This window comes from Lolium perenne, chromosome 4 (genome assembly GCF_019359855.2).
Source record: "Lolium perenne isolate Kyuss_39 chromosome 4, Kyuss_2.0, whole genome shotgun sequence".
Lineage (NCBI taxonomy): Eukaryota > Viridiplantae > Streptophyta > Magnoliopsida > Poales > Poaceae > Lolium > Lolium perenne.
Window position 1 is genome coordinate 38,938,885 of NC_067247.2, and position 15,144 is coordinate 38,954,028.

Here is a 15,144-nt window from a genome sequence, read left to right on the forward strand (position 1 = left end):
TCAGAAGCATCATTCTTATCATTATCTTTATCATGTTCATTACCACTTTCAGTTTTAGCATCAGAAATAGAAATACTATTAGGATCATTAACAGGTTCAGAGGATTCTACAACAGTTTTATGTTTCTTCTTCTTTTTCTTAGAAGGAGCACTAGTTTCAGTTCGTTGAGAATCTTGTTCAACTCTTTTGGGATGCACCTCGGGATATAGAGGATCCTAAGTAGAAGCACCACCTCTAGTTGTTACTTCATAAGCATGTTTTTCTTTAGAACTATTTTTCAACAAGTCATTTTGCACTTTAGTGAGTTGATCAATTTGAGTTTGAACCATATGAAAATGTTTAACAAGCATCTTAACATCATTGGAGGTTCTCTCCACAATATCATGCAATTCACTAATAGCTTGAGAATTTCTCATTAAATGATTCTCTACTCTCATATTAAAATTATCTTGCTTAACAACATAATTATCAAACTCATCTAAACATTGATCAGGAGGTTTTGAGTACGGAATATCTTCCCTACTAAAGCGTTGAAGAGAATGTACCTCAATCATGGATGAAGGGGGAGTTATCTTACATAAATCTTCTATGGGAGGTAAATTCTTCACATCTTCAGATTTAATACCTTTCTCCTTAAGAGATTTCTTGGCTTCCCTCATATCTTCATCATTTAATTTAATCATACCCCTCTTCTTCAATATTGGCGTTGGAATTGGTTCAGGTGTAGTCCAATCATCATGATTCCGACCTATTTTAGCCAATAATTCTTCCGCTTCATTTGGAGTTCTTTTCCTAAAAACACAACCAGCACAACTATCCAGGTATGCCCTCGACTCAATGGTTAGTCCACTATAAAATATATCAAGTAAATCATGCTTTTCCAAATCATGTCCAGGCCGAGCTCTGATAAGAGAGCAAAATCTTGCCCAAGCTTCAGGCAATTTCTATCCATCTTCCTGGTCAAAACTATAAATTTTCTGCAAAGCAATATGTTGAGCACTAGCAGGAAAGTATTTCCGAAAGAAAACATCAAGCAAACCACTTGGACTATCAATAGAATCAGGAGGCAAACTATTATACCAAATTTTAGCATCATCCTTTAATGAGAAAGGAAAAAATTTAGCAACAAAATAAGTACGCTTCTTAATATCATCAGAAAACAAGCTACTCAAAGTAGAAAGCTCATTCATGTGCTCTACAGCACTTTCTTTTTCAGTACCACAAAAAGGTGTTTTCTCAATAATAGATATATGAGAAAAATCAAGAGAAAAATCATAATTCTTATCCTTAATGTTTATAGGAGATGTGTGACAAATTTAGGATCAGGAGACAGTTTATATCTAACAGCACGTTGTGCAATAAGATTTTTAAGGTTACTTGTACCAGTAGTAGCATTGCATTTATCAATAAAATCATCATCAAGTTCCACATAATCTTCATCAAGATCATCACTAGAGTATTCAACAGACTCAGGTGAATTAACAGGTGTAACAGTACTTTCATTAGGAATTTCAGTATTTTCAATTTGTCTAGACCTAGCAATTGTAGCATCTAGAAAAGGACCTAATGAACCATTATCATCAAGCACAGAAGAAGCATCATCAAAATTATCAGAGGAATTTTCAGTTTCAGTAGAAGTACCAACACGTGAAGCTTGTGGTGGTGAAACAAGTTGACTTATCACAGATGGTGAATCAAGAGCAGCAGAGGTACTCAGAGTTGTACCTTTTCTTGTAGTGGATGGTAATATGGCAACTTTAGTATCGCGAGGTTTACCCATGATGGAGAATTTGCAGCGAACAATATCAATCCAAGTGAACTTGCAAATAAAGCTATGCTCCCCGGCAACGGCGCCAGAAAATAGTCTTGATGACCCACAAGTATAGGGGATCGCAACAGTCTTCGAGGGAAGTAAAACCCAATTTATTGATTCGACACAAGGGGAGCCAAAGAATATTTGTAAGCCTTAACAACGGAGTTGTCAATTAAGCTGCACCTGGAAACAGACTTGCTCGCAAGAGTTTATCAGTAGCAACAGTTTTATAGCAGTAGCAGTAGTGAAATATAAGCAGTAAAACAACAAAGACAGCAGTAATGATTATAGTAAACAACAGGATTAAAATACTGTAGGCACAGGGATGGATGAACGGGCGCTGCATGGATAAGAGAACTCATGTAACAATCAAGGTAGGGCATTTGCAGATAGTAATAAAACAGTATCCAAGTACTAAACAATTATAGGCATGTGTTCCATATATAGTCGTACGTGCTCGCAATGAGAAACTTGCACAACATCTTTTGTCCTACCAGCCAGTGGCAGCCAGGCCTCTAGGGAATATACTTGGTAATTAAGGTACTCCTTTTAATATAGCACCGGAGCAAAGCATTAACACTCCGTGAACACATGTGATCATCATATCACTGCCTTCCCCTCCGGTTGTCCCAATTTCTGTCACTTTGGGGCCTCGGGTTCCGGACAGCAATATGTGTATACAACTTGCAGGTAAGATCATAAAGCAATGAATATCATCATGAATTGATAACATGTTCAGATCTGAGATCATGGCACTCGGGCCCTAGTGACAAGCATTAAGCATAACAAGTTGCAACAATATCATAAAAGTACCAACTACGGATACTAGGCACTATGCCCTAACAATCTTATGCTATTACATGACCAATCTCATCCAATCCCTACCATCCCCTTCAGCCTACAGCGGGGGAATTACTCACACATGGATGGGGGAAACATGGCTGGTCGATGGAGAGGCGTCGGTGGTGATGACGGCGATGATCTCCTCCAATTCCCCGTCCCGGCGGAGTGCCAGAACGGAGTTTCTGGTCCCAAGACGGAGTTTCGCGATGGTGGCGGTGTTCTGGATGTCTTCTGGTGATTTCGTCTAGCCCCAGTGCGTTTTTAGGTCGAAACCCTTAAGTAATCGAAAGGGGGGCGTCGGAGGCTGGCCGAGGCGCCGCCACCATAGGCCGGCGCGGCCCAGGGGCCCACCGCGCCGCCTTGTGGGGTGGGCACCTCGTGGCTCCCCTCCTTCTGGTCTTCTGGCTCCGTTAATCTTCTGTGAAAATAGGCCCATTGGAATTAATCCCGGAGATTTTTGTGAAAGTTGAGTTTCTGCACAAAAACAAGACACTAGGGCAATTCTGCTGAAAACAACGTTAGTCCGTGTTAGTTGTATCCAAAATACACAAATTAGAGGCAAAACAATAGCAAAAGTGTTCGGGAAAGTAGATACGTTTTGGACGTATCACGAACTAAAGATGAAGCTTTAGACTACTTTAAAATTTATAAGGCTGAAGTTGAAAATCGACTAGAGAGAAAGATCAAGCGTCTTAGGTCGGATCATGGTGGTGAATAGTTTCCTAAAATCTTTGATGAATTCTGTGAGGAACATGGCATTATTCATGAGAGGACGCATCCCTATTCGCCCCAATCAAACGGGGTTGCCGAGAGAAAAAACCGTACGCTGAATGACTTGGTGAATTCCATGTTAGCCACTGCTGGTTTATCAAACGCATGGTGGGGGAGGCTTTGTTGACTTCATGTCATGTCCTGAATAGAGTTCCTAACAAGAATAAAGATAAAACCCCTTACGAGGAGTGGGTTGGGAGAAAACCATCACTTTCGTATTTGCGCACATGTGGATGTTTGGTGAAAGTCAATATTCCAATTAGTAAGAAGCGCAAACTTGGACCAAAGACAATGGATTGTAACTTTCTAGGTTATGCTCCGCGGAGTGTAGGCTATATATTTCTAGTAGTTCAATCTGAGGTACCTGATATGCATGTTGATACTATTATGGAATCTCGTGATGCAACATTTTTTGAGAATATGTTTCCTATGAAAGATATGCATAGCATTGCTAGAATTTTTACTGAGATAATTCCTGAATCTAGTACATCTAATGAGTATTTTGAGCAATCACATGAGAATGTTACTGAGAAGGATGACAATGAAGCTCCTATACGGAGCAAGGGATAGAGGATTGCAAAATCCTTTGGTGATGATTTCATTGTGTACCTTGTGGATGATATTCCCGCGTCCATTGCAGAGGCATATGCATCTCCAGATGTAGATGACTGGAAAGAAGCTGTCCATAATGAGATGGACTCGATTCTTTCTAATGGAACTTGGGAGCTATCAGAACGACCCCATGGATGCAAGCCTGTGGGCTGCAAATGGGTGTTCAAGAAGAAGCTAAGACCTGATGGTACTATTGAGAAGTACAAGGCGCAGCTTGTAGCGAAAGGCTACACACAGAGAGAAGGCGAAGATTACTTCGACACCTATTCATCTGTCGCTATACTTACCACCATTTGAGTACTACTGTCCATGGCTGTCTCCTATGGTCTTATCCTTCATCAAATGGACGTAAAGACAGCTTTTCTTAATGGAGAGTTGGAAGAGGAAATTTATATGGATCAGCCTGATGGGTTTATAGTAAAAGCTGAAGAAAGAAAGGTGTGCAAGTTGCTGAAATATTTATATGGCCTGAAACAAGCACCTAAGCAATGGCATGAGAAATTTTACAGAACTTTAATTTCTGTCGGCTTTGCTGTTAATGAGGCTCACAAGTGCGTGTACTATCGCCATGGTGGGAGCGAAGGGGTTATAGTATGTTTGTATGTGGATGATATTCTGATCTTTGGTACAAACATGGAAGTAATCAATGAAGTCAAGTCTTTCTTGTCAAATAGCTTTGATATGAAAGATATGAGAGAAGCTGATGTGATCCTGAACATCAAGCTGATTAAGAACGAGAGTGGGATTACTCTAACGCAATCCCATTATGTTGAGAAGATCTTGAGCCGGTTCGACTATATTGATAGAAAGTCTTCTCCAACACCTTATGACCCCAGTGTGACACTACTCAAGAACCGCAGGATTGTCATAGATCAATTGAGATATTCTCATATCGTTGGCTCACTCATATACTTAGCGAGTGCGACTAAACCTGACATCTCCTTTGTTGTTAGGAAGTTGAGTAGGTTCATATCAAACCCTGGTACTGATCATTGGCATGCACTTGATAGGGTCATGCGCTACCTATGTGGTACAATGAGTTATAGGATTCACTATTCAGGGCACCCAGCTGTGCTTGAAGGATATAGTGATTCGAAATGAGTCTCTGATGTAGCTGATCTCTATGCCACTAGTGGGTATGTATTTACCTTTGGAGGTGGCGCAGTGTCATGGAGATCTTGCAAACAAACCATATTGACGAGGTCAACTATGGAAGCAGAACATACTGCTTTAGAAACAGTCGATGTTGATTCAGAATGGCTACGTGAGCTCTTGATGGACTTGCCTGTGGTTGAAAAACCTGTTCCGGTGATCCTTTTGAATTGTGACAATCAAACTGTAATTGTCAAGGTGAACAATTCCAAGGATAACGCGAAGTCATCAAGATACGTAAAGAGACGTTTGAAGTCTGTCAGGAAATTGCGAAACTTCGGAGTAATTACTGTTACATATATTCAAACAGACAAAAACCTGGCAGATCCCTTTACAAATGGACTATCACGTAATGTGATAGAAAGTGCATCGACGGAGATGGGTTTGAGATCCGTTGATGTTACATCATAGTGGTAAGCAACCTTTGTGATTGGAGATCCCGTGAATTAGGACCTGGGAAGAACAAACTAGTGGTTTCATTGAGGAGAGTATTATGTAATCCTCTCAATGTGAAGATGCACAACTCTCAGTTGATGTAAGACAGGTTGGCAACAAGCCTTAATGTGTTTATGTTGGCTATTGTAGCAAAGATGTTGTCCTACAGAGCATTCTTGAAATAACACACTTATATAAGTCTGATTGTTAAACGTCGCAATCTTTGAGATTTGAGTGATCTCTAGTAAACTCATGAAGAAACCACGAAGTACGATGCATATGCTTCACCCACGGGGTAGGCTACTGGAAGCCATATGCTAGTTATGGCTTTGAGTGAAACATGTTCACGCAAAACTTGCAATTCAAGGCTCAATCCATTGTTCAAAGTGTGAATGGATGTAGCTTAAAGTTCTAGGCGGAAGTTCAACTTAACAGTCTCTACTGAAACACTGGTATATAAACAAGCAGCGAGTATTGGTAAATCTCTAAATAGGTATTTGAGATCTGGTGCGGGATTGTTGAAATATTGGGCTCACATTTAGTAGCCCATACTAAATTTCCCCATACTAGATTTCAGATTTTCCTATAAATCTCAAAGCGCATATAGTGGCAGCCTTGTGAGTTTGAGCCCAAGTTGGTGGCAGCTCACTAGGGAGTGGCAAGAGGTTGGAAGTTTAGTCTCACATGGAAAATTGGGAGGAAGTTAGAGCACCTTATAAGGTGGGTTGTTCCACCACTAGTAAGTGAGTGAGAATAGGAGTGGAACACACGCGCTCCTCCTTCTCCTCGCTCGCTCGTCTCCCACGTCACGGCACGTCATGACGCGCGTCGCGATCGTGGTGAGTGGATTGAGCCTCGAGCCGAGACACTGGTACATAGATGGAGAGCGGGAGCGGTTCTTCATCAAAAACACAAACTGGTTTTCAGCAGTTTGAATGTAACTCAGCATGTATGCCTCCCTTTTTGCATTTGGATGGACTCGGTATATTAGGTAGTGCTGGAACATAGCTAGGGTTACAAACTCTGTTTTTACCATCGCATGCTACACTGTCAAAAACTTTGCTTCATTTATAATAAAATGGAGCTGGGGGTTTCAGCCCCCTGTTTTTCTAAAAAAAAACTTTCCTTTCTTTTTGCAGTTCAGGAAAACGAATAGATGCCTAGACGGACGTGTTGTAGTTAGTCCGTTCGAGTCGCTCCCGGACCGTGGACTATCTGTAATCGACTCGAAATGTGCGTGTGACGTGGGCGTGGCCCACGTTGTCTAGGGTTTTCTGAGCCTATATAATCTCTTGCCCGGCTACTGCAGAAAAAAATCTAATACACGAGTTAGGGTTTCCACCTCTCTCTGCTTGCGCCGCCATCGTAGCCTACTCCATCCCGCCCGCCGGCGTGCACCGGCGAACGGGAGAGCAGGTCTCCGGAACCGCTCGCCTTTGCGATCCTGTACGGGAGAGGGAAAATTAGGTTTTTAGGAAGCGCTCTGCGCGACTACTTAAGCTCTTCATCACGGGCCGCCTTCTATCCAAGTCGGGCGGTGCTGCCTACCGTCTACTTCGACCCGTCGTCAACAACGTTGTCATCAACAACGTTACTGCTGCGACATCATCTGCTACACCACCACCGCAACCTCCACCAGATCGGTACGTGCGACATATCTCGATATGTTTAGCGATGGATGTTGTACCGTTTGCCCTGTTACTATTCATGTTGATTAATACATCTAGTATGTTCGAGTTTCGCATGTTAGTAGTTACTGTCGTCATGCTTAATAGTATGGAATTAATCATGGAAATTGTGCCTAATTATCCAACATCTTCCTCATCGTCTTTGTCCACGTGGAGCCTGACCCACACGTCCAGCTCGCGGTCGTAGCCGGCGCTGCCTCTGAACGGCAGCTTCCAGTCGCCTACGTGTGTCCAGTCATTGCTCACCGTGTCGTAGGAGAAGCTGGCGTCGTCTGGGCTCCGATTGTCCACGGAGGACACGAAGAAGGCGCACCCCTGCGGGTGCACCGCGTGCGCCCTGGCCTCGAGGCCGCCGAACAGAGGACTGTCGTGGAAAAACTCGGTACCCCAGAAGCACCTCGAGGAGCCGTAGAAGGGCCGCCACCTCCACGGCTTCTCATCGTCATCGCCGCAGTACGTTGTAATGCATTGCAGGCCTCCCGCTCCGCCATCCGGCGTAAGCACGTACATCATGTTCCTGACGGCCACGGCCACTTCGGGGCGTCGTCCATGTTTTCCGGGAGATCATTTCCGCCCACGTCACTCGTGTTACCGCCCACACCGAAGCAGGGTGGACAGGCACACCCTAGCTTTTTTTGAGGGGAAAAAGACCGTCCTTTTATTCGATAACAAGTGGGATACACATGCCCTCAGGCGGGGTATTCAGCCACACACGGTGGCCCGGAACATCAAACAAAGCACTCCTAGCTAACTTATGAGCCTCATTATTTGACTTTCTACTCTCAAACTTAAACTCAAGAAAATTAAAAATCTGTCGAGCTTCTGTGATCTCGGAGACAATATGGGAATAAACCCCTCTGGTTCGCCTGCTCCAGATTTTGAACCACCGTCTTGCAATCCGATGCAACACGCACCCTGGATGCATAGATGTCCCTGGCGAGACCACGCCTCGCGGCATGCAAGCGCCTCCAAGGTTTCAGCATCAGTAACTCCAGTGTATATGAGTGTCGAGGCTCCCAGGTAGACACCGTCGCTGCTCCTCACTATCACCGCTACTACACCCCTCCTCAGGTTCTTCCCAACAGCCGCGTCGACGTTGATTTTCACCATACCCGGCGGTGGAGGAATCCAAGCCGGTGCCTGAACCAACGTAGCAACGGAAGGCTGTTGTACCGTCCTTCTGCTTAGGTCCAAATCCCTTCTGCACAAAATGATGGATAGATAGCGGGCTCTGAAAAATCTACTCGTGAATTGTCTTCCTCCTGGCGTGCCAAACCGCCAAAAGAGTAACAAAGACGATGAATTTCATCATGCGGTAGCGTGTCCATCATCTGGGCCGGCCACTTTCACGCGCAAACCTCCTCTGATTGCTGCATGTGTTCTGTAATGTGTTCATTTACCATAGCCCATACACAACTGCTCATCGTATAGTCCAGTAGAGCATGCCTCCAGGAGTCCCGTGCACCGCCAAGCGCGCACTGATCTGAGGTTGCCATGGACTTGTGATGCCGGAGCTCATTGGTAGGCAATGACTGTTTCACCAACCTCCACAGAAACACTCGGACTTTGGAGGGCACACCCTAGCTAGCAGTCATGCCTCGCCACAAAACCACGACCTGGGCCAAGCTCACCAACCTGGCGGGCGAGCGCTACCCACCTATACGGAAGCTGGCGATGCCGTGGCAGCTGCCTTCGTGGAAGGGGAGGACTCTGACACAACCAAACTTTTAATTGCAGGCTATATTCCATTCCAAACAAAAAAAAAAGGTAGTTGTTCTTCGTGATATAGTTGTATTCTAATGATATGCAGCAACTTTAAACCTTTGAAATAACAAAGAAGTGCTCTACTTTATCTTCCGTTGATAATAGTTTATGTCTCACTTAACGAAGGAAATGCAACACCATATAAACCTCGATGCGAAAACAGTTTTAGTGAGGCATGTCTCATACACTACTTTTAACAGTCATGGAATTTCTTATGCACTTTTTCTTATTTTTCTCACTACATAAATGTGTTTCTGTTTTGGAAATTACATGATTCTACGAAGAAGCACCTGTCCAGGAACAGGTTGGAAGCTTGATATTAATATATAGGTGTGCATGCAGCTTCTCAAAGTAGAATGTCTAAGAACCATTTTCCTCATCATCATCTTCTCCATCCAAGGAAATCGCCGGTTTTGATTTGACTTGAGGACATATGAACTGATCCAGCGACTTGCAAAATTCTAGTTTCCCTTTCTCATCTGAAAAGTCCTGGACATGTGAAGCGCTTTTTGAAGGATCATCGCCATCCACAGTGCTGATCAGCTCGAGAAGTAGGACACGGATCATCGGGCAGCAGTGAAGAAAGGTCGCAAACGCCACCCCTCCAGCCCTGCGTCCAGGCGTGTAGAACGCTTGCAGATCAAGACGATGGAGGTTTCCGAACAGGGTATCAGCTGCTAGGGTATAAAGCTTAGCCGTCTTCCTCTTGTCGGCCACGACGATGTGCTCGAGATGGACCAGCCTCAGCTTCATTGTCTTGACGTTTCTGAAGTTGTTCACGAACCGCCAGAATAGGCGGCAGGTTTTTTCATCGTCTCTCTGTCGGTGCTCGTTGTCGGCAACGAAGTGCAGGTCTACGTCGGCGATCTCCGTGGTCGCCGGCGGCTCGAGCAAGAACCGCCGGAGGAATCCCCTGTAGCTGAAGTTCCGCAGCATGGGCGCGTCGAGGTCCATGCCACCCCGCCATGATGAGCTCTCCCGCCAGTCCAGGTCTGCGAGCACGAGGGTAGTCACCCTGGGGCAGCGGATGCGTTTGCATGTCCCGACGAGCTGCACCTCGTGGAGCTGCAGAGTGGCGAGGTGCGGCGCGGCGTAAATCATGGCTTGGAGATCCGTGGCCAGCACGGTGCATCGGTGCAGGCGCATCGCCTCGAGCCGCCGGAGCGCGAGCTCCGCCGGTGTGTATGCCTGGCAGTGGCACGTGCTGATGTCCAGCACGCGAAGGGAATCCAAAGGCTGGGAGCCGATGCTGACAACGGGCAAGCGGGCCGGCGACTCCGACCCGTGGGATACGGTGACGCGGAGCTCATCAACGCGGCGAGCCGCCGGGTTGGAGAGCGCGTCATCGAGCACTTTGTAGATGGAGTCCGGCTGTCGTAGGTACTTATTGGTCTGTCCTTCTAGACGGAAACTAAGCCTCCTTATAGGGGCAGCGCGGCTCGCGGCGAGAGCCGCCTCCGCGCCGCGCAGGAACGCGTTGCGCACCGCGCTTGTAGCTAGGCTCGTCGTGGCTGTGGCTGCCGGAAGAGTAGGAGAAGGAGTCAAGGTTGACGGCGCCCGAGGAGAGCCACAGCGAGCGCCATCGCCGGGCGAGCGCGCTAGTGGAGGCGGCCTCCTTCGCAGGCGTGAAGTAGAGGATGCGCCGCAGGAGATCGTCGTGGAGATCGGACAGGGCCATCGTCGCCGTCGACTAGCACGCTCCGAAGGAAACCAAAGCGCGAGAGGAACGCCAATGCAAGAAACCTAGGCGAGGAAATATTTTTGTTCTGTAACTCTACGGCGCGCGCGACTCTAATTCTTCCACGACTGTACACGGCACCGGCACGTGCACGGAATTAGAATTCTATCCGAAAGTCTGGAATTAATCTATCATATCCATAAAGTTGTCATCAGGCAAACATGACAGCAAATATTTATTTAGGGTTCTTTTCCTCTGTTTTTAGTTTTGGTATGATTATGTGTCATTGGAGTCAAAATATTTTTTTAAAAAACATAGTCCACTAAGACGCTTACAAGTTACCAATATGTATATACACTTACCTCTATAAACAACCCATCCTATGATGTTGGAACTGCATCTCGCATCTACTTCTACCTATCATAATCTCTCTTATTCCTATTATTACAACCACACGCTATGAGAAAGTATACTCAAGAGAAAGCACACACCCATGCACCAGGGAGAAAAAACCAGGACTTTGCCGGGAAGCATTTTCTCCATGGGGTGTCACACTGGCTACATTCCTCTGCCTACTCGGCCACTTTTCTCAGTACAAGATGGGAGTAATGTTATAGATGCAGATGCTTCTTTTATTTAAAAAAAATATTTAATACATTTTTAAATATTAAAAAATTCAAATAAACAGTTCACGTGTACGTCTTCACATAGTTGCGCACAAAGTTTTCCCATGCAAAATCAACTTATTGTTTGGGCTGTGTAAAAACACAAAATTTGATACTAAAAACAAAACTTTTTTATGAGACATGTTTTTTTTATGTCAACCTCGCAAAGTATCGGTTTTTCGCGAAACTGTATGAACACAAATATATTACCGAGATGTACATGGGAACTTTTTTGTTAGTATTTTTACAACTAAGAATATATTTTTAAATAGAGAAAGCATCCCGAAGCTGAATTAAATTTCCGATACAAGATACTCAGGTGTCTCCTCTATTACTCATCCTAAACTAGTCGTGGCTCTCAAAGTGTCTCCAAAAGGTACTTGGAGCACCGGACGTTTGACCGCCCCCAGTCGTGTGCCCCAAAGCCCTTTTTCATCCGGCTCGGTCCGATACGCTGTCCGGCGCCCCGAGGTAATCCCATCTACAATGGAATGTTGCGGGGGCGCCGGATGCAAAGCGGAAGTGCGTCGCGAGTGGCAGGTCAGCCTCGTCAACGACATAAAAGCAATTTCATTTCTCCCACGGCTTCCCTCCCCCTGCCGCCACACGACTCATTTCTCCCTCCCGCCACTTCCGTCCCTCCTTTCATTTCTCCCTCCCACCGCTAATCTCTCCCACCTAGACCACCGCACCACTCATTGGGGCGGGGGGGGGGGGGGGCGAGTATGAAAAACTCAACTCCTTCTTTCAAAAACTTGGCATTGAACATCATGTATCCTGCCCTCATGCACACCAACAGAATGGGTACATGCCGGCAAAAAAACCCAAGAAGAAGAAGGTGGACGGGAAGGCGGCAGCCAAGCCACTGGGTAAGGTACTACAGAAGAAGGGTTGAAGGATCCCTTCAAGAAGCCGCAGAAGGCGCCGCCACCAAAGATGAAGCTGGATGTGTGGACCTAGAATGAATGGGAGCCAGACTCGTGTGACGCAGCTTCGCGACAGTGGAGCGGAGAGATCGGTGCCTCGAGGTGTGCGCATACAAGGCGAGACTGCCAATGCGAAGCAGGGTCGCTGCGCTGACCGCGTGCGCCCTGTTGCTACCTCGAGCCCATAGAGCGGCTTGAGGAGCGGCCTGGTGTACATCCTATGGATAGCCTTCCCGTCGATGCCAGGTTTCTTCAACAACACCGAGAGTAGCGCGACGCCGCGGTTCTCGTTGCACTATGTCGACTCCGCAAAGAGAACTTCATGCTCTTGACCGCCTCGATAGCAGGAATGGATCCCCGAGTGGTAGCGGCGCGCAAATTCTACAAAGACATGATCGTCGACGAGATCACCGCTAAAATGGCCGCGGCATCAGCAGGTGCGTCCGCTACGACATCGGTATCAACTCCAGATCGAGAGGTAGTGGCGACATCAGCAGAGCGTCCGCGATGGCATCAGCCATGCGAGTACCCATGCGTCAGCATCGGCGAGTACCCTATCGATGGCATCAACATCACTGACAGAGCATGCCGATGTTGTCCTGCTAGCCGGGCCAGCGCCGACTAAAGATGCGCCGTCGATGTTGTCAAACCCTTTCTCTATTATGTGCAATTTGCACCCGGTCTATAATATTGATCCTCATGTGGAATATGATGGCTACTTTGATCGCGACGACTATGGCAGGAACAATTATTTTTGAATGGTGACAATCTTTACTTATTTTTGCTACAAATTTTGTTTGGGAGGGACAGAGCTGGAAACGAACACGTCCCAAAAACGAAATCACCTTGCGACGTCCCATCCAGCGCATTTACCGCTTTGAAAAACGCGACTGAAAATGCTTTACACCAGTAAGCACACAAATCGCTCCTCACACACACCTACTAGCTAACCCACTAGGCTCAGATCCTGGCAGGAGCTGTCCATACACAAGTGAAAAGAAGCTCCTGAAAAACTGTTGTCCAGATCGGTTTTTCCTATCTTAGCTTATTGTTTGAATTGTACGGCTGCAGCTGCCTTCCTAATCACATCCTCACGACAGTGCATGCTTAGCCTCCAACAAGTTTACAGACGTCCCGCTATCGATGTGAACTTTACCTTTCACTGAAGAATATTTAATCTATATAAGACATTAAAGTATTAAACCTGAGAATTGACCCATGGTGGGCCAAATGTATCGCTGACTTAACCACCCAATCACAGATTGACTCGAATAGGCAACTTTTTTTCTTCCGAATTTCGAATATGCAACTTGATAAGGACACTACAGTATTGGCATGGCTAACTATCTATACCGTAGGTCTCAACACATAATAACCTAATAAAACTAGGTTAAAATGTGCTTTTCTCTCTTCCAATCAGAGGCCCCATCGTTGACAATCGAGAGATAGAGTATTTTATTGTGTGGGACAATTTGCCATCCAAGTTCCCATCTTTTCATCTAAAAAGCAAAGTTCCCATCTTTTCCTTAATTTAAAACTACTCTTAAGTTGCACGTGCCTTGGGAATCACTCATGGCCACCTATAGCCCATTGCGGTCCACTCATTATAGCCTCACAACACATGCTTGTGCATCATCCATTTATGAATAAAATGTATACTCCATATAATCCAGAATAAGTGTCAGAAATTTAGATTAATTTAGTCTAAATCTAAATTAAAGCCCCCATCACTTATTATGGATCGGAGGGAGTACATTTCTCCTAAGTCACATTTTAAAATTTTAATAAAAAAATAGTAGAAACATGTAACATTAAATTGGTATATTTTAAAAAGCTTTATTTTAACGTGACTCGGACATCCTCAAACACCGAAACACCTTGCAAAAGCATCCCAAGCGGCAACCTCCACGAAAACCTTTGTCTCGATGGTGTGCGTAGCTTGTCTGTGTAGTGAGGGTGGCTCCATGTACCCTCGTGACGGTCGTAATCCATGATGGTCTGCGAGTGGGTGTTACACTGTTACGGTATGAGGCCGGTTTCCTGCTAATTAACCGACCATCTATCATCTTCTTATAATTAATAAAAATGACAAGTTTTCGCAAAAAAATGACAAGTTTTTTTTATCTTGTTTCAAAAAGACATTTAACATGAATCTAGTGATACTAATTTGGTTGGCCTCCCTTTAATTTTCTTGTTTAACCAACTCGCATCTCATGCGGCGACATGTTAGTGTGCACGGTACAGCTGCATGTAATTTTGTACGTAATCGGAACTATATTAGGAAATCAAACGTGCAAACGAGACTGGCCGGCATGGGAACTACAGCTGGTAGTATATATTCAGAGAAGAGAAACGCACGAAAGTTGTTCCATGTTTTAGTTAAATCGCCTTTATCCACCCAAATTTTGTAACACGACCTCATTACATATACTAGTCTGTACAATAAATTTTGGAGCCAAACAATATAAAATTTGGCAACTCTATAGAAAGATGGTTGACGTCTACAACAATAAATCAATATTATTAGATATATCCTGAAATAGATTTTTATATATTTTCTAGTACTATATGATAGATAGAAACCGGTATTACAGTTACGACTATTCTTGTACGAACTTGTCAAAGTATACATTACTTTTGACGCTCGAATAAACGTAGATACTATTATTCTCAGAGAAGAATGAAGGATAAAACTGAAGATAGACAGGTTGCCTCAATTAACAGATTAAGCTTGAAATCCATCAATTGACCGCACCTGGGGCACGGAAGAGACGCACGTACTGCCCATTACCGTCGT

The 15,144-nt window shown here is 45.1% G+C and overlaps 1 protein-coding gene across 1 annotated transcript; it reads right to left on the reverse strand.

The window, feature by feature from the left end:
- Window positions 1-9,438: 9,438 nt before the first annotated feature.
- On the reverse strand, window positions 9,439-10,756 carry LOC127346700 (putative F-box protein At3g44060). The gene is made up of 2 exons (XM_051372977.1): window positions 10,564-10,756; window positions 9,439-10,475 (listed from the first exon to the last, which is right to left on the reverse strand). The coding sequence occupies exons 1-2, from the start codon at window positions 10,754-10,756 to the stop codon at window positions 9,439-9,441; spliced, it is 1,230 nt and encodes a 409-aa protein (XP_051228937.1).
- Between the last annotated feature and the right edge of the window lie 4,388 nt (window positions 10,757-15,144).

Excerpts from the sequence above, each read along its gene's own strand:
- LOC127346700 (XM_051372977.1), bottom strand. The coding sequence starts at position 10,756 with ATGGCCCTGTCCGATCTCCACGACGATCTCCTGCGGCGCATCCTCTAC. Across the intron at positions 10,476-10,563 it reads CGAGCCTAGCTACAAGCGCG|GACAGACCAATAAGTACCTA; the intron begins GTGCGCAACGCG and ends TCCGTCTAGAAG.